We start from the raw sequence: 20,784 nt of genomic DNA on the forward strand, positions 1-20,784 counted from the left end.
TTGCAGAGCATCACAGGCACATAGCATCAGATAAACAGCGTCCGCATGAAAACCATAGCCTAGTGGTTAACCCAGCGTTTTACATACCAGGGACCTGGGTTCAATTCCAAAGACTTACCAAGTAGGTTAATTGGTCATTGTAAATTGTCTTGTGGTTAAATTGAGGTCGTCAGGGGTTGCAGGTCAGTGCAGCTAGAAGGACTAGTAGGGCCTTTTCTGAGCTGCATCTAGAAATAAATAATAATAATAATAATAATAATAATAATAAATATACCTTCATACTTAGCCTAACTGGAACGATATGGTACCATAGTGATTAGCATAGTGCTTTACAGTATCAGCGACCAGGTTTAATTCCCACAACTGTCTGTAAGGAGTTTGTATGTTCTCCCCATGACTGCGTGGGTTTCCTCTGGAGTTTTTTTTGTTTCCTTCCACAGTCCAAAGATGTATCAGTTGGTAGGTTAATTGGTCATTGTAAATTATCCCATGATTAGGCTAGGGTTAAATTAAGGGTTTCCGGGCAGTACAGTTCAAAGGGCCACAAGGGCCTATTCTGCGCTGTACTTCAATAAATAAATAAAACAAATCATACAAGAAAGAACTCAATTAAAACAAAAAAAAAGTCCACTGTAGTGCAAAGCGGCCATAGTGTTGCTTTAGTGAGTAGTGATGTGCAGGAACCGGATGGTTGTAGGGGAGTAACCATCACTGAACCTGTTAGGAAACTCAGCGTAGTATATGGTGACTTTTTTGTACTTTGAACTTTGGTGTTATGGGACTTCAAGCTTCTGTACCTTCTGGTGGATGCAAGAAGATGGTGTGGCCCCGATGGTGGAGATATTTAATGATGGATGTTTCCTGTTTGAGTCATTGCCTCCAATAGTGAGGGGCAAAATATGCCCCAGTCTTTGTAAGGTGACATCAGGATTGGTGGCATGAAGTTCAGTCAAAGGGTTGAAGGGCTGGTGTAGATTATGGAGAGTTTGAAGTGTATGGAACTTTTCAAAAACAAGGTCAGTTTTGAAAATGAGCATCTCTTTATGCAGGATTTGGTGTGGGTGATGGATGATGGATGAACAGGTTTGGTGTAAGTTAGACGAGGTGGCGGCTTGTTTTTTTCCCAGTAAGTGAAAACAGATCAAATTGCAGATGTTGGATAAACAGAGATGCTGGATGAACTCTGCCACTCAGTGGCATTTATGTAAAAAGAAACCGGTAATGCTTTACAGTACTAGCAACCCCGATTCAATTGCCGCTGCTGCCTGTAAGGAGTTTGTGCATTCTCCCTGTGACTGATAGATAGATAGATAGATAGATAGATAGATACTTTATTCATCCCCATGGGGAAATTCAACTTTTTTTCCAATGTCCCATACACTTGCTGTAGCAAAACTAATTACATACAATACTTAACTCAGTTAAAAAAAAATATGATATGCATCTAAATCACCGTCTCAAAAAGCATTAATAGCTTTAAAAAGTTCTTAAGTCCTGGAGGTAGAATTGTAAAGCCTAATGGCATTGGGGAGTATTGACCTCTTCATCCTGTCTGAGGAGCATTGCATCGATAGTAACCTGTCACTGAAACTGCTTCTCTGCATGGATTTTCTCTGGGTGCTCTGATTTCCTTCCACTATCCAAAGAAGTCCCAGTTGGTAGGTTAATTGCGTATTGTAAAATGTCCTCAATTAGGCTAGGATTAAATTGGGGGAATCGTTGGGCAGCGTGCCTCAGTGGGACCGAAGGGGCTATTCTGCTCTGTATCTCATTAAATAAGTAAGTAGTACAGCACAGGAACAGTCCTTCAGCCATGATGTTTCCGCATAACTGGGGGCATGAGTTGGGTGGTTATGGGGATGTGGGGGCAGAGTCATATCTAAGTCTAAGTGGAGACAGGTTGACAGATGAGGTTTAGGTTCATTGCATGTAGATTATTGCAATGAAGAGTTTGTCTTGCACACTATTCCTGCAGATCAGTTCATTACACAGTGTATCGAGCTGGTAGTTGGTGGGTTTCCGTCATGTCTGACGATGACAGGAGACCTGTGTGGGAGGGTTTTAAAGGTGGAAAAGCCATTGCACTGGGGCACTTCTTCTCTCTTAACCTCAGATGTCCAGGTCCTGTGGTATAACCAAGCAGCACAAACTGAGGTCTTCCTTGGTTGCAGTGGATGACCATGGCATCTTCTGTGCCTTTTCCTGCCCTCCACTTTCCACAGAGCACTGCAGTACTGCCTTCCTGCTGTTGGATCTCACTGTAGATCCCACTCGCCCAGTCCGCCACAGCTGACTTCACACCCTGGGACAGGCATATCCCTGCCTCATCGGAGTATGAAGCTGCTGACTACGCTCACCTGGTTCAGCTCACCTGGTTCAGCCCACCTGTTCAAGCAGTGTGGCATAGCTGTCGCATGCAAGCAGCTACTTGGAGGCACAGGTGAGAGCTGAGTGGCCGGTGGGGACTAAAGGTGAGTCAGCTTCACCTGAGGTGCTACCCCTCCCTGGATACCCCAGGAAGTACACAGTAGCTAGTACACGGTAAAACAATAACAGAGCACATAATAAAATGTAACAGCTACAGAGAAAGAGCAGTGAGGCAGACAATAAGGTGCAAGGTCATAACAAGGTAGGTTGTGAGATCTAGAGTCCATCTGTGATACCAGGGAACCATTCAGTGGTCTTATAACCTGGTGGCACGTGCTTCCAGGTTTTTATATCTTCTGCACAATGGTAGTGGAGAGAAGAGGGAATGTCTGGACAGGGTGTTTTCATTGTGTTGGCTGCTTTGCCGAAACAGTGAGATCAGGCAGAGTCAATAGAGGAACAGCTGGTTTTTGTGAAGATGTTGTGAATCACTGGCCATTGGAGAGGATGAGAAAATGACATAAACATGCTGATGGGAAATGAAGAGAGAAAAGTTTCTCTGAGTTCATTCCTGAAGATTGCCAAGTGCCATAGCAGAAGGCAAAATGTTGTTCTAGCTTACATTGTGTTTCACCATGGTAATGGAGGAAGGCCCAGGTTATAGTGTTGACTTCAATCAGCTTGGACACCACAGTGCCACAGTGCAAGGGAGTAGAAGCAAAATAAGCTACTATTACAGTGGGGCACTAGAAGACATTGTGGGCAAACCGAGGGTTGGGTGTGTCCTCCTTCACCCCACTCCCAACTTCCTGCTCAAACCCAACTTTCACAATGCATGTCCCCACCCAACAACCTCCCAGACAACTCAGCAGGTCAGGCAGCTTCTATGAAGAAGAATAAGTCAGGTCTGCAAAGTCTCAACCAGAAATGACGACTGCTTATTCTGCTCCGTAGATGCTGCCCGACCTGCTGAGTTCCTCCAGTATTTTGTACGTGTGTTGCTGTGGATTTCTAGCATCTGCAGAATCTCTTGCTTTTAAGCTTCTCAAATATACTACTCACATGAGCTGGGATAGGTACTGTTGGGCCACTGAACTAGTCAATGTCTTTGGGAGGACAGGAGGACAGTTATTTAATAGAGGATGGGACAATCATAGATGTGGTGGGGTTGTGAGGGATGGTATTTCATACAATTCAGTGATTGTAACATTGTCTATCTTTAGACTCCACTCATTTTTTAATATTGACTCACAACAGAGGCAGCATCGATGCTGGGAGAGTGACAGCAATCTGCGATGTGAGACTGCAGAGCCTGGAAGTGCTACTATAATCGGTCTAGTGGGTGTCAAGTAACCACACAATTTCTTCGCTACTCGAGCACCTGGTTGCACAGAATGAGAAAAACTGGAGTCTATTACCTTCGTTCTGTGTAGTGACATCATCCAATAGAAATAGAATCACTGGATGACTATCACTAATCACCCCCACATAATTCACAGTTCTATTCTCTCTCATTAGATGCTTACACATGCTATTATGTGGTTTATTGTACTAGCACCAGTTGCATAGATAACAAGATACTGGAGCAGAGTTAGGCTGTTTATCCTGTCAAGTCTGCTTCATCATTCAATCATGACTGATTATTTTTTGCAAATAAGTGTGTAAGATGGTGAGAGGTATTGATCACATCAATAGCCAGAGACTTTTTCCCAGGGCTGAAATGGCTAATATGAGGGGCATAGTTTTAAGGTGCTTGGAAGTAGGTACAGAGGAGATGTCAGGGGTAAGTTTTTCACAGAGAGTGGTGGGTGTGTGGGAATGTACTGCCAGCCAAGGTGGTGGAGGCGGATACAATAGGGTCTTTTAAGAGACTCCTGGATAGGTACATGGAGCTTAGAAAAATAGAGGGCTATGCGGTAGGGAAATTCTAAGCAGCTTCTAGAGTAGGTTACATGGTCGGCACAACATTGTGGGCTGAAAGCCCTGTAATGTACTGTAGATTTCTATGTTCTAACTCATTTTCCCACCTTCTATAGAACATAGATCATTACAGCACAGCACAGGCCCTTCAGCCCATGATGTTGTGCTTTGCTGCTGCTTGTAAATGGGAAGGGGGAAGAGGTCTTTGGGGTTGTAATGTTTTTCTGTCATTCATTCTTCGGGGTTTTTCTTCTGTTTCATGGATGTCTGCAAAGAGTAAGAATTTCAGGTTGTGTTCTGTATACATTCTCTGATATTAAATTGAACCATTGAACCACTGACTTTTTAATCTACTCTGAAATAAATCTAACCTGTCCCTTCCACATAGCCCTTCATTTTTTTCTGTCATCCATTTGCCTATGTAAGAGCTTCTTAAAAGCCTCTAATGTGTCTGCCTCTACCACCATCTCTGGCAGGGCATTCCATGCACCCACCATGTAAATGACCTGCTTCTGACATCACTCCTATACTTTCTTCCAATCACCTTAAAATTATGCACCCTTGTATCAGCCATTTCTACCCTGGAAAAAAGGCTCTGGCTATCCACAATATCTGTGCCTCTTATCATCTTGTACTTCTCTATCAGGGTGGCAGGATGGAGATAAGTCTCTACCAAAGGAGGTATAAGCTGCTTCTTCTATCCCCTAGCCTGCAGGTCATCCTTGGGCAAGGTGTAGCCCATGATCAGGGTCACATGAAGCCTTGGGAGCAGGTGGTGATGGTCGTATGAGCAGCTGGTGCATATCATTAAGTCCTGGTTTTGCGACCACTGATGCCAGGCAGAGTATTGATAATGGCTGGGGTCACCCGTCTTGGAATGACACTGCCCAAAAGAAGGCAATGGTAAGCCACTTCTGTGGAAGAATTTGCCAGGAACAATCATGGTCATGGAAAGTCCAGGATTGCCTAAATCATATGACATGGCACAGAATGATGATGATGCCTCCTCTATCAAGCCACCTATCATCCTCCTTCACTCCAAAGAGAAAAGCCCTCACTCACTCAACCTGTCTTCATAAGACATGCTCCCCAATCCAGACAGCATCCTGGTAAATCTCCTGTACACCCTCTCTGAAGCTGCCACATTCTTCCTATAATGAGGTGACCAGAAATGAACACGATACTCCAAATGTGGCCGAAACAGGGTTTTATAGAGCTGCAACATTACCTTGTTGCTCTTGAACTCACTTCCCTGACAAGTGAAGGCCACACACCAATCACCTTCTTAACAGCCTTACCAATTTGAGTGGGAATTTTGAGGTTTCTTTGGATGTGGGCTGCAAGCTCCCCCTGTTTTATTCTGAGGAATCTCTGGATGTGGGCTCCAAGATGCCCCTGTTCTATTATCTTATTTAGAGACACAGCATTGAACAGGCCCTTACAGCTCACTGAACCACACCACCCAGCAACCCACCGATGACAGGATTCTGTTCCTCCACACAGCTAAGAATCCTGCCATTAATCCTATATTCTGCCTTCAAATTTGACCCATCCAAATGAATCACTTCCCACTTTTGTGGCTAAACTCCATCTGTTGTTTCTCAGCCCAGCTCCTGTTGTTACCTAAAACAACCTGGTTTGTCAGAGTTCAGTTCTTCATAATGATCTCTACGAGAACCTTTCACCTCAATCAGGCTGGACCCTCGGCCTTCCCTTTTCAAGTGAGAAGAGATGCTGTTTAGATTTTCCTAATGTCTAGGCCCTGGTTGTCTAACCTCCTCTAACATGAAAATACAAATACTGAAAGAAACTTATTTGACCATCAAGAAAATCTCCAAATTAGTTTGCCTGTATCTTGGCTCAGAATACTGTTCGATAAGATGGACTCCTGACCTCATAATCTACCTTGTCATGGTTAGTTAGTTGCTGCCTGTTATGCTGTTGGCATTTAGGGCAGCAAAAAATCTTCATTGCTATTTTGTAACAATTTGTTTTGACCAGCCAGGGTTTAGCCCTAAGCTGAACCCCCAAACTGGAGGACTAGTGGACCACTCTTAGTCTGGCCTCTGCCCTTTGACATGTTTGGCATGGCTGACTTGACCAAGAGCCAAAGCATAAGGCCCTGACTCCAGCCAACATAGCTCTCCGGGTCTGAACCCAATGACAAGGTCCCCTTGGAGGAACTTGTCATGGCCTTACACCTTATTGTCTACCTATACTGCACTTTCAAAGATTCAAGGTGTATTTACTATCAGCAAGTGTATAAATTATACAACCTTGAGATTTGTTTGCTTAACAAGCAGTCACAAAGCAAGAAACCTGAAAGAGCCCAATTTTAAAAATAAGACCAAACCCAGTGACTGCAGAGAAAGAGGGAAAAAGCAAATAAATCATGCAAACAATAGAAGCAAGCAACAACACCACCATTCCAAACCAAACCGAGTCCTTAGATCCAAATTCCCGGAGCTGCCCAGAGTAGGCCCAAGCCTCAGCATTCAGTTCATCATATCCGTAGGGCAAGTTGCCGCAAAGTTTGCAGACATGAAGCACTACAGCCAGGGCAGTTTCACAGCCTTAGCGTTGCTGAGAAAGACGTCCCAGACTATCTGGGCCGGCAATAAATGGTCCGAACCTCACATAGGGAACCGGGCCTCGCTGCAACTCATCATTCCAGGCTTAGAGCACACCACCCAGTGATTTGTTTCTGACCTGGATTTCGCTGCCGAAAAGCTGTTCTTGACCTCTCCGAGTCGGCTCGGCACATAGATCCTCACACCTGGATAAGTTAGACCAGCATTGGAACTCCACTGTCGTGCAAATCTTTCACTCCAACCAGTATGGCTCCAAATCTTTGTGTCTTCACTTTGCCCTTGTTCGCCTCTTCGTTGTTTGCGGTGATAGTTTACCAAAATTTACTTCAAAAAAGCTGTTACTAATAACATTTTTAATCAAATTCCTTTGCTTTCCAACCACAAGTAAGCTGCTGTTGCATGTCTTTGGTAGAGCCATCTTAAACCAGAAGTTCTCTCTGTAACTGTAACAATATGTTTTGCATTCTGTTGTTTTTTCCCTTGTAGTACCTCAAAATATCGATGTGATGAAATGATCTTTATGGATGGCATATGGGGTCATAACCGTGAAGTGTTTGGAGGAAAGAATGGGGGGGTGGTGTCAAAGGTAGGTTTTTTTTACACAGGGAGTGGTGAGTGCATGGAACGCCCAGCCAGGGGTGGTGATAGAGATGGATACATTAGGGGCATTTAAGAGACTCATAGACAGGCACAAGGAAGAAAGTAAACTGGAGAGGGAAGGGTTAGGCTGATCTTAGAGTAGGTTAAAGGGTCAGTATAACATTGTGGGCCAAAGGGCCTGTTCCATACTGTTTGATGATCTCTATGAAATAAAGATTTTCACTGTTCCTGGGTACATGTGACAATGATATACCAATTTACCTCCTGTTAGCTTTTCTGCTCCAGGGCCAATGAAAATATCTTACTGTACAAGATGTGAAAATGAGTGATTTCCTCCTCATCCCTCAAGCCACAGCAGTTTACTCAAACCCATGGGCTTGTTAATGATATAAAAAATGAGCCCTAGACTGTGATTTATGTAGGAACTAAAGTGTAGTGTGGCCATTTATTGCAGGGAACTAGTGGCACAAAAAGAAGCCCTGATTTGCTGATGTGTTGAAGTGATCTGTAAGGATGGCATTCAAAACAATTCTTTCACGCTATCTCGGGATACAAGACAATAATATTAAACCATTTACCTGGTTGTGTTTGGTCATTGGGTAATTCCTCTTAGACAAGCTGCATTACGAGCTGAGAACAAGGTCAACATCAGTGGGCGTTCTTTGCTCTATGCTGTTTGTTGGATAACATGGGGAAGAAATGGAGTTGCATTTGCTGATTGAGTTGGATCAGGTTTAATGTTGGCCTGTGTGTGGATCATTAAAGTCAGACATGGTAGATGACCAGTTTCTATTGGGAAAATACTCTGTTCTTTTAGGAATAAATTCATCAATTAAACTTTAGAAAGAGTTACAAGTGGTAGAAAAGTTCCTTATGTTCCTTACTGTATAAAATCTTGAGAAGCAATAAAGAAGTGTACTTTGCGACTCCAGACCCATCAATGTTGACTCCAAACCATCGTTAAGGATGGTCAATAAACTCTGCAGTTGCCACAGTGTTCGTGCTCCATCAGTGAATCAAAGAAATTGGTACTGCCACCTTCACGTGGACTTGCCCTCACTGTGAGTTAACCAACCTGTTCATTAAAATGGTCTCTCTTTGTTTACCTGTGCCACCAGCCATCTTTTCAGTGTTTATGTTCTCTTGATATTTACGTGGACATGTTGGTGAAAAGGGCCTGTTTCTGTGTTCTGTGACTCCATGACATCCCTATTTTCTGTTAATTAATTAATCATCTTTTGAGAAGCTCCAGCCAGAAAGTCAGACAGTCTCTGATACCAGTTTCTACCATTCCCAACAATTGGTTTAGCAACAAAATTGAAATCTAATATAACAAATTCAAAATGACAGCTGAGTTCTTGATTTCAAATACTCTATTAATTAATGTTTTTGAGATGAAAAGTGGTTGTGATAATATACTTACTTCACTCAAGAATTATTTGTTTCTGGCACATAATTAGAGAAGCAAATTGCAATAACAACAACACGGTAAATTATCTTCAGTGCTGCCATTTGGAAGACCTTGCTATGTGCACATTGTACAATTTGAAGAGGGTCTTTAGTACAGTCCAAGTTTATTGCCATTCAACTGTATATAGTACATATGTAGCACCAAATGAAACAGCATTGCTCTTGACCAGGGGATTCCCAACCTTTGTTATGCCATGGATCCCTACCATTAACCGAGTGGTCCATACACCCCCTGCTGTGGACCAAGGTGCTCAACACAATTAATATAACTTACACACAACACAAAGGTAATATTACCACAAATAAATTAACAAATAATGATGTGCATCTATGACATAAGTCGAAAAGTAAAGAGTATACGCTACTGGTATTTCATTGGTTGGAAAACACTTTGGGAGGTTCTGAGGTCATTCCAGGTGCAGCAGAATTGCAAATCGTTCTTTTTAAATGAGAACCAATCAGTTCCAAGGACTTCAAAATCTTGCAACATCCATTCTTTTTCTTCTGACTGATTCCGTTGGCTTCTGTTCGAGGGAGCTTATTGTAAAATTCAAAAACAAATGGTCAGAATTTCAAGCCTGCTGGAGGTTTCTTGTCCAACTGATTCTTCGCACTGTTGAAATATCTTACAGCTATAAATTACTTTTGCCATTTAGAGTCATAGAATCACTTTTGTTTCAGATGTTCATTTAATGAGTGTGTATTCATGTCCAATACATTGTTCAGGATGAAAAGATACCCTTTGTCCCACCTCCATTTCAAGGTTGAGGATAGCTTGCCCTTGTAGTGTTTTCTCTGTTCTCATGGAAGCTTCTTCATCTGACAGAGCTGAGAGTAGAGTGCTTGTTTTAGGAACTGATGCTGGATGTGGGCCAAGGATTCCCTAGGGTTGTTGAGGATGTTATACTTTTTCAAGAACATCCTGGCTCATTTCCAGCTGCTCACCTGCTCATCTCATGCTGTGATGGAGACAGGAATGAAGCATCTTTTCCAGGAGTCTAGTGTCCAGCGTGTGAGTGAAGTGGCTACCCACCAGAGTGTAATTGGGAACTTGAAACTGGAGATTTGCCTCACCTATCAATGGACTTGGCGGAACTAGGAAACCAACGTTGGTTGAGGGTACAACTGTAAGTTGTCCATGATTCCGATACATGAGGAGGATGGGGTGAAGATCAGGTTGCTGATGGGTGTGGTGTCACTTTTGTGATCTGGGTCATTAGAACCTGTTGGCCAAAGATTGAGCTGGTGTAATGGAGTCACGGTCAATTTTGTCATCCGTCAACATTCCTGTGGTGATGTTGGAATGATGCACAACAGATAGGCCCCATTGGCACCAAGGTTTCTTGTCACCATCTATTTTCAAATATGCTCTGGTGGACAAATGAAGCAATGGCACATTCATGTAGCAGCTAGTGTAACACTTTACAGTGCCAATTCCTGCCGCTGCCTGTGAGGAGTTTGTACATTCTCCTCATGACGGCGTGGGTGTCCTCCCACATTCCGAAGACAAATGGGTTAGGATTAGTGAGTTTTGAGCATGCTATGTTGGCACCGGAAGCGTGGGGACACTTGTGAGCTGCCCCCAGCACATCCTCAAACGTTTGAAATGCAAAAGGAAGCATTTCACTGTATGTTTCAATGTTTCGATCTACAGTATATATGACAAATAAAGCAAAGCTCTAATCTCTCTTTATATGTAATAAAGTTAATTTGCATCAAGGATGTGTAACAACATCAATGACTCAGTTAGAAAGTGGTCCAAAGCCAGCACCTTGTCCATGGTGCTGAGGAAGGAATATCGCAGAAAAAGTTCTTTCATTGGGATTTCAGTGAAAACATACTGCCTGGAGCTCAGGAAAGCTTGAAGTCAAATTTGGTGTGTGACATGAACAGTAACCGCCTTCAAATCTTGGTGTTGTGTACCCTAGTTTGAGAGATTCCTGGAGTCTAGAGCTCTTGTTAGAGTCATAAAACAATGGAGTAGAGACACAGACCCTTTGGGCCAACCACTCCATTCTGGCCACATTGTCTACCCAACTAGTCCCATGTACCTATCAAAAGCTTCTTACATGACACTGTTGTATCTGTCTCAACCACTTTCTGTGGCAGCTCATTCCATGTACTCACCATCTTCTGCGTGAAAAAATTTCCACTCAGGACCCTTTAATTCTGTGTCCCCTAGTTCAGGACTCCCCTACCCTGGGGAAATTTCAAAATTCAGCGTACATTTATTATCAAAGAATGTATAAACTATACAACCTTGACGTTCATCTCATTACAGGCAACCACAAAACAAGAAACCCAAAAGAATCCATTAAAAAAAGACCAGCAAACACCAAATGTGTAGAGAGAGAGAGGGAAAAAATCATAAAACATGCAAAGAATAAGAGCAAGCAACAGCTTTCAGAACAGAAATTAGTCCATAGACATGAAGCCTGGAGTAGGCCACAGCCTCAGCCTCAACACAGTGGAGCAAACTGTTATAGTCCACTTTATCTATGCTGCTGATCATTTTAAACAATTCTACAAGGTCACCCTTTATTTTCCTACATTCCAAGGAATAAAGACCTTCTTGGCTAGTATCTCCCTATAATTCAGGTCTTCCAATTCTGGCGATATCCTTGTGGATCTTTTCTCCACTCTTTCCATTTTAACCATGTCCTTCATAAGGTGACCAAAACTGTACACAGTACTCCAAGTCCAAATCCAATACATTTCAGTTTCGCACTTATCATTACCACTATGGAAATGCCGATGCCCATGAACGTAAAATCCTACAAAATATAGCGGATATAGCCCAATTCCTCATGGGTAAAGACCTCCCTGCCATTGAGCACATCTACACAGAGTGTTGTTGCAGGAAAGCAGCGTCCATCATTAGGGATTCCCCCCACCACCACCACCACACAGGGTCATGCTGTCTTCTGACTGCTGGCATTGGGAAGAAGGAACAAGAGCCTCAGGACTTACGTGACCAGGTTCAGGAACCATTATTACCCCTCAACCATCATCCTCTTAAACCAAAGGGGATAACTTCACTTCCCCCATCATTGAAATGTTTCCACAACCAATGGACTCACCTTCAAGAACCCTTCATCTTATGCTCTCAATATTTATTGCTTATTTATTTATTGTTATTCTTTCTTTCTTTTTGTATATGCAGTTTGTTGTTTTTTGCACTCTGATTGAATGCCCAAGTTAGTGTGGTCTTTGTGGTTATTATTCTATTATGAATTTATTGAGTATGCCCAGAAGAAAATGAATCACAGGATTGTATATGATGATGTAGATGTACTTTGACAATGGACTTACTTTGAACCTTGATGGCAAGAAGTTTGTTGCACGTTGAAAGTTGGTTTCTCAGAACTTACAAGTTCAGCAGGACTGCTATACCTGTTAGTCTTTCAACTCTCCCAAATCCAAGTTTTTCTATATTGCAAAACTGGCAACTTTATTTTCAGAGTCAGGAAGCAAGAGCCCAAAATGCAGAAGGATATGAACGGAATCAGAATCAGCATCAGGTTTAATATCACTGGCATGTGATATGACATCTGTTGCTTTGCGGTAACCAGTACATTGCAATGCATAAAAAACTATAAATTACAATAAGCTAATGTACAGTATATATTTCTAAATAAATATAAATATAATTAAATTAAACTGTGCAAAAAGAGAGCGAAATGAATGCTGAGGAAGTGTTCATGGGTTCATTGTCCATTCAGAAATCTGATGTGAGAGGGGAAGTAGCTGTTCCTGAAACATTGATTGTGTGGCTTGAAGAATCTGTACCTCCTCCCAGAAGGATATGTGAAAATACAGAGTGATGCTGCACATGACAGGAGAAATGCTGAGGGTTAATAAAAACTGCTCTGTTAATTCTGTGTTCTATCACTGCAGGAAAGTGGAAAAAGAAGATTATGTTAGCAAAGTTCAAAAGACAGATGGGCAGAAGCACCTGCTTGTCATAAACTGCAGAGTTGTTGTTGAGAAATGAAGATTAATAATTCTGCAGGAATCTTATAATAGTCTGTTGATTTACCACAATTTCATTAGCCAGATCCTCTGTGAGTTTGTCAAAAAAAATATATGCCAAATGCCCTTGCTATCCTGAGAAGTATGAGAGTCACAGGCACTGTGACAGTTACTTATTTCTGTAATAGCTTGCCATTCATGGACTCTGTTGTTTCTCTTTTCTCTCCTTCCGTCCATCACCTTTCCCCGGTTTTACAGTCAGTGCATTCATCAGATCCTGGAAAGTGTCAACCACATCCATCAGCATGACATAGTGCACAGAGACCTCAAGGTCAGTATTTGCTAATGCAAGCACAAGGGTGAATTCATCTCACGTGGGGGGAGTCAGTGTGGCCCCTAGCTGTTGCCTGTTCTCTCGTACTGTTCAGAAGTTCCAGTGCGGTTATTGCTGTTATGACTAGTGGCTGGCTGTGGGATCACCCAGAGTGCACGCTCAGTGCCTGAGCACCCAACGATGTGCGTGCTGCTCTCTAACAGAGATTTACTTCACTGACTGCTGCGAGTTTTCTATGTTCTGGTCCCTGCATTTGCTGAACTGTCACATGGACACTAGGGCAAGAGTGGAAGCTTTGCGTTATGTCTCTGCACACTTGTGTTTGACTTGGGACACTGATGTCGCATATCTTTGGAACCAATTAGTCCAAAATTTCAATCACTTTGACTGCTTTTCACTGTCAGAATGCAATTGGAAAGCATCAATATTGTGAATCTCTGGATTACTACCAGTGCCACGTGTTAGTCAGAGTAAAAATAGGAGGATATTTCAGATGAATATGTGGCTTGAAAAATGGTGCAAGGGGGAGGGATTCAAATTTCTGGGGCATTGGAATCAGTTCTGGGGGAGGTGGGACCGGTATAAACAGGACGGTCTGCACCTGGGCTGGACTGGAACCAATGTCCTAGGGGGAGCGTTTGCTACTGCTGTTCAGGAGGCTTTAAACTAATGTGGCAGGGAGATGGGAACAAGTGCAGAGAGACAGAGGGGTGTAAAATGAGGGTAGAAGCAAAAAGTAGTAAGGTGAAAAGTAAAAGTGGCAGGCAGGCAAATCCAGAGCAAAAAGCAAAAAGGGCCACTTTTCAACATAATTGTATAAGGGCTAAGAATGTAAAAACAAACCTGAAGAGGCTTTGTGTGTCAATGCGAGGTGCATTCGTAACAAGGTGGATGAATTGAATGTGCAGATAGTTATTAATGAATATGATATAGTTGGGATCACAGAGACATGGCTCCAGGGTGACCAAGGATGGGAGCTCAACATCCAGGGATATTCAATATTCAGGAGGGATAGACAGGAAAGAAAAGGAGGTGGGGTAGCATTGCTGGTTAGAGAGGAGATTAACGCAATAGAAAGGAAGGACATTAGCCTGGAGGATGTGGAATCGATATGGGTAGAGCTGCATAACACTAAGGGGCAGAAAACGCTGGTGGGAGTTGTGTACAGGCCACCTAACAGTAGTAGTGAGGTTGGGGATGGCATTAAACAGGAAATTAGAAATGCGTGCAATAAAGGAACAGTAGTTATAATGGGTGACTTCAATCTACGTATAGATTGGGTGAACCAAATTGGTAAGGGTGCTGAGGAAGAGGATTTCTTGGAATGTATGCGGGATGGTTTTCTGAACCAACATGTCGAGGAACCAACTAGAGAGCCGGCCATTCTAGATTGGGTATTGAGCAATGAGGAAGGGTTAGTTAGCAATCTTGTCGTGCGAGGCCCCTTGGGTAAGAGTGACCATAATATGGTGGAATTCTTCATTAAGATGGAGAGTGACATAGTTAATTCAGAAACAAAGGTTCTCAACATAAAGAAGGGTAACTTTGAAGGTATGAAACGTGAATTAGCTAAGACAGACTGGCAAATGATACTTAAAGGGTTGACGGTGAATATGCAATGGCAAGCATTTAAAGATCACATGGATGAACTATAACAATTGTTCATCCCAGTTTGGCAAAAGAATAAACCAGGGAAGGTAGTGCACCCGTGGCTGACAAGGGAAATTAGGGATAGTATCAAGTCCAAAGAAGAAACATATAAATTAGCAAAAAAAAGCGGCACACCTGAGGACTGGGAGAAATTCAGAGACCAGCAGAGGAGGACAAAGGGCTTAATTAGGAAAGGGAAAAAAGATTATGAGGGAAAGCTGGCAGGGAACATAAAAACTGACTGTAAAAGCTTTTATAGATACATGAAAAGAAAAAGATTGGTCAAGGCAAATGTAGGTCCTTTACAGTCAGAAACAGGTGAATTGATCATAGGGAACAAAGGCAGACCAATTGAATAACTACTTTGGTTCTGTCTTCACTAAGGAGGACATAAATAATCTTCCGGAAATAGTAAGGGACCGAGGGTCTAGTGAGATGGAGGAACTGAGGGAAATGCATGTTAGTAGGGAAATGGTGTTAGGTAAATTGAAGGGATTAAAGGCAGATAAATCCCCAGGGCCAGATGGTCTGCATCCCAGAGTGCTTAAGGAAGTAGCCCAAGAAATAGTGGATATATTAGTGATAATTTTTCAAAACTCCTTAGATTCTGGATTAGTTCCTGAGGATTGGAGGGTGTCTAATGTAACCCCACTTTTTAAAAAAGGAGGGCGAGAGAAACCGGGGAATTATAGACCAGTTAGTCTGACATCGGTGGTGGGGAAAATGCTAGAGTCGGTTATCAAAGATGTGATAACAGCACATTTGGAAAGAGGTGAAATCATCGGACAAGGTCAGCATGGATTTGTGAAAAGAAAATCATGTCTGACGAATCTTATAGAATTTTTTGAAGATGTAACTAGTAGAGTGGATAGGGGAGAGCCAGTGGATGTGGTATATTTAGATTTTCAAAAGGCTTTTGACAAGATCCCACACAGGAGATTAGTGTGCAAACTTAAAGCACATGGTATTAGGGGTATGGTATTGATGTGGATAGAGAATTGGTTGGCAGACAAGAAGCAAAGAGTGGGAGTAAACGGGATCTTTTCAGAATGGCAGGCAGTGACTAGTGGGGTACCGCAAGGCTCAGTGCTGGGACCCCAGTTGTTTACAATATATATTAATGATTTAGACGAGGGAATTAAATGCAGCATCTCCAAGTTACACGAAGCTGGGCGGCGGTGTTAGCTGTGAGGAGGATGCTAAGAGGATGCAGGGTGACTTGGATAGGTTAGGTGAGTGGGCAAATTCATGGCAGATGCAATTTAGTGTGGATAAATGTGAAGTTATCCACTTTGGTTGCAAGAACAGGAAAACAGATTATTATCCGAACAGTGGCCGATTAGGAAAAGGGGAGATGCAACGAGACCTGGGTGTCATTGTACACCAGTCATTGAAGGTGGGCATGCAGGTACAGCAGGCAGTGAAAAAGGCAAATGGTATGTTGGCATTCATAACAAAAGGATTTGAATACAGGAGCAGGGAGATTCTACTGCAGTTGTAGAAGGCCTTGATGAGACCGCACCTAGAATATTGTGTGCAGTTTTGGTCCCCTAATCTGAGGAAAGACATTCTTGCCATAGAGGGAGTACAGTGAAGGTTCACTAGATTGATTCCTGGGATGGCAGGACTTTCATATGAAGAAAGACTGGATCGACTAGGCTTATACTCACTGGAATTTAGAACATCGAGGGGGGATCTTATTGAAACGTATAAAATTCTAAAGGGATTGGACAGGCTAGATGCAGGAAGATTGTTTCTGATGTTGGGGAAGTTCAGAACGAGGAGTCACTGTTTAAGGATAAAGGGGAAGCCTTTTAGGACCGAGATGAGGAAAAACTTCTTCACACAGAGAGTGGTGAATCTGTGGAATTCTCTGCCACAGGAAACAGTTGAGGCCGGTTCATTGAGGAAGTTAGATATGGCCCTTGTGGCTAAAGGGATCAGGGGGTATGGAGAGAAAGCAGGTACAGGGTTCTGAGTTGGATGATCAGCCATGATCATACTGAATGGCGGTGCAGGCTCAAAGGGCCGAATAGCCTACTCCTGCACCTATTTTCTATGTTTCTATGAGCTTCAATTGATACAGTCTTGAGTCTGTTTCCAGTTCTGTGCAGATGTGCTACAGCTGTGCTTCCTGGTGCGGGTTTGTTAGTTGTCTCAATGTTACTGACTGGGTGTTTTGCTGAGGGCTGCCATGTTTTCTATGATCTGGTCCCTACATTTGCTGAACCATCATACTGGCATCAGGACACCAATTAGTTGAAAATTCCCATCATTTTGACCATTTTCACTATCAAAGTAATAGTGATCTATGTTCTATGTTCTAAAACATTTAATACAGAAGATCAGATAGAAACAGGGCATTGACTAAACCTACATAACCAACAATGGCAGAGACTGAGCCATTAGAAGCAAACTTAATTACTGACCAATGCTTCTAAAGTGTCACCGTTCCAGTGTTGTGCTTTGCTTTGCCCATAATCACCTCTCTGATTGTTTCCACTCCTGAAGCCAGAGAACTTGCTGCTTGCAAGTAAATGCAAAAATGCAGCCGTGAAGCTAGCTGACTTTGGATTGGCGATCGAAGTTCAAGGTGATCAGCAGGCATGGTTTGGTAAGTTCCTGAATTACTTGTTACAACTACATGTAAAATCTATCAGAATGTCTTTGAGCATAAGGTATGGTGCAGCTTCCGTCACTTTTATGATGTAAAAAGTGTTTGTGGCACTTTACGCTCAGCGGCCACTTTATTAGGTATACCTGTACACCTGCTTTTAAATGCCAAGACCTAATCAGCCAATCAGGTGACAGCACCTCAATGTATAAAAGCACACCGACATTGTCAAGAGGTTCAGTTGTTCAGACCAAACATCAGAATGAAGAAGAAATGTGATCTAAGTGACTTTGATTGTTGAATGATTGTTGGTGCCAGATGGGGTGGTTTGAGTATCTCAGAAACTACTTATTTCCTGGGATTTTCACACACTGGTATCTAAAGTTTACAGAGAGCGGTATGAAAAACAGAGGGAAAAAAATCTAGTGAGTGGCATTTCTGTGGGTAAGAACACCTCGTTAAATGAGAGAGAGCAGAGGAGAATGGTCAGACTGACAGGACGGTGACAATAACTGAAATAGCCACGTGTTACAACAGTGATGTGCAGAAGAGCATCTCCAAATGCACAACACGTCAAACCTTGAAGTGGATGGACTACAGTAGCAGAAGACCACAAACGTACACTCAGTGGCCACTCTATTAGATATAGGAGGCAACTAATAAAATGGCCACTGAGTGTAAGATCCCTATTTACCAAATAGTCAATGAATCGCAGGAGGGTTGTTCTACAAAGATCTCAGATCACAAAATGAATGAATAAATCACCATTTCAGCATCCTTAGTTTAGTAAACCAAGAGATTCTGCAGATGCTGGAAATCCAGAGCAACGCACACAAAGTGATGGAGGAACTCAGCAGGTCGGGCAGCATCTATGGACAGGAATAATGAAAGGCCTTGATCTGAAATGTTCACAGTTTATTCCCCTGCATAGATGCTGCCTGACCTGCTGAGTTCCTCCAGCATTTTGAGTGATACACGGCATGGTTTTCATCAATAAGAATCTTGCTATAAACTGACTGCAGGGAAAGAATCTCAGTCTATCTTGTGACAGAAAGCAGTGCCACCTGATCTAACCCATAATTCAGGAACAGTCATTGACACAAATACCATCAGTTCCAGTCAAAAGAAAGTGACAGCGTAAAGTTTATTTTTGTTCATTTTGAGTCAAGGAGCTTTGAAAGTCAAGTTATTTCATATGCACAGGTGCAGTGAAAATCTTACCTGAAGCAGCATCACAGACACATCGCATATAAACAGACACGTCGCATATGAACAGACACATTGCATACAAACAGACATGTCGCATACGAACAGACATGTCGCATGTAAACAGACGTCGCATATAAACAGGCGCTTAATATATAAACAGACTCGTCACATATAAACAGACACATTGCGTTACATGTAAACCAATGCATTGCATAGAAACAGACACGATACATATAAATACCATTCACAAGATTGAAAGGGTTAACATACAGGGAGCGTTTCAATGCTCTGGACTTATACACACTGAAGTTTAGAAGAATGGGGAGAGGATCTCATTGAAACCTATTGAATACTGAAAGGCCTAGATAAAGCAGATGTTTCCTATATTGGGAGTGGACTTGGACCAGAGGGGGCAGTTTCAGAATTGAAGAACATCCCTTTAGATCAAGAAATGAGAAGGAATTTCTTTAGCCAGAGGCTAGTAAATCTGTGGAATTCATTGTCACAGGTGGCTGTGGAGGCCAAGTCATTGGGTACATAGATAGGTTCTTAATTAGTAAGAGCATCAAAGGTTCTGTGGAGAAGGCAAGAGAATGGGATTTAGTTAATGATGGAATGGCAGAAAAACACAATGGGCCAAATGGCCTAATTCTGCTCCTATGTCTTAGGTTATTAAGAGGACTAGAATATAAAAGCAAGGATGTAATACTGAGGCTTTATAAGGCAATGGTCAGACCGCACTTGGAGTACTGTGAGCAATTTTGGCCTCTTTATCTAAGAAAGGATATGTTGGCATTGGAGAGGGCCATGAGGAGGTTCATGAGAATGATACCAGAATTGAAAGGGTCAACATTTGAGAAGCATTTGATGGCCCTGGGCCTGTACTGAGATTCAATGAGGGAATCTCATTGAAACCTATTGAATATTGAAAGACCTGGACAGAGTGGATGTGGAGAGGGTGTTTCTTACAGTGAGGGAGTCTAGGACCAAAAGACACAGCTTCAGGATAGAAGGGTGTCCCTTTAGAATAGTGGTGAGGAAGAATTTCTTTAGCAACACACACCAAATGCTGGAGGAACTCAGCAGGTCAGGCAGCATCTTCAGGAGTGGAAAGGAAAGGGGGAAAATGCCAGAATAAAAAAGTGGTGGGGGGGGAGGAGGACTGGCAAGAAGGCAATTGGTGAAGCCAGGTGGGTGGGGGAGATAAACAGATGGAGAGGAAGGAATCTGATTAGAGAGGAGAGTGGAAAATAGGGGAAATGGAAGAGGAAGGGCACTGGGGGAGGTGATAGGCAGGTGAGGAGAAGAGGTAAGAGGCCAGACTGAGAAATAGAAGAAGGGAAGGGGGGGGGGGAAATTACTAGAAGGAGAAACTAATGTTCATGAAATCAAGTTGAAGGCTACTCAGACTGAATATGAGGTATTGCTCCTCCATCCTGAGGCAAAAGAAGGGTCTCAGCCTGAAACTTTAATAGTTTATTCATTTCCATAGATGTTGCCTGACCTGCTGAGTTCCTCCAGTGTCTTGTGTGTGTTGCTCTGGATTTCCAGCATCCAGTGTTTAGGAACTTCTTTCGCTAGAGTGTGGTGAATCTGTGAAATTCATTGCCACAAGGGGATGTAAAGGACCAATCATTGAGTATATTTAAAGCAGAGTTTGATAGGTTCTTGATTAGCAAGGGCATCCAAGATTACAGGAAAAGGAGACTGGCCATTGAGAGGGGCAATAAATCAGCCATGATGGAATGGTGAAGCGGACTCGATGGCCAAATGGCCTAATTCTGTTCCTAAATCTTCTGGACCTGTGTGAATACATAGTTAAATTATTTCTGCCTTGACCCACATCCATCCTCTCTGGTCTGCACTAGATGTAAGTCCAGCTGTGTTTGCCAACATCTGAATACCTTGCAGCTAAAATACCCAGTTAGTCTTTTGTCAGGTAAAATAATTATATTAACAAGGTTGCAAGCAATGTGGAAGAGATAAGTGCTGCTTAAGTAAATTGAAAGCATACACTTGCACCCTGTAGTGTCATGAGTAGACAGCCTGCAAACTGC

At 42.7% G+C, this 20,784-nt stretch overlaps 1 protein-coding gene across 6 annotated transcripts in view; it reads left to right on the plus strand.

Moving 5' to 3' along the window:
* The window catches only part of camk2g2 (calcium/calmodulin-dependent protein kinase (CaM kinase) II gamma 2), a 450,178-nt gene that overhangs the window by 295,807 nt on the left and 133,587 nt on the right, over nt 1-20,784 (plus strand). For all 6 annotated transcript variants that reach the window (XM_073025628.1, XM_073025630.1, XM_073025629.1 and 3 more), the window contains exons 6-7: nt 13,179-13,251; nt 17,416-17,518. In XM_073025628.1, coding sequence (XP_072881729.1) covers nt 13,179-13,251; nt 17,416-17,518 — 176 coding nt within the window. The remainder of the gene's footprint in view (nt 1-13,178; nt 13,252-17,415; nt 17,519-20,784) is intronic.

The sequence above is a fragment of the Hemitrygon akajei genome, chromosome 21, assembly GCF_048418815.1.
Source record: "Hemitrygon akajei chromosome 21, sHemAka1.3, whole genome shotgun sequence".
NCBI classification, from domain to species: Eukaryota; Metazoa; Chordata; class Chondrichthyes; order Myliobatiformes; family Dasyatidae; genus Hemitrygon; species Hemitrygon akajei.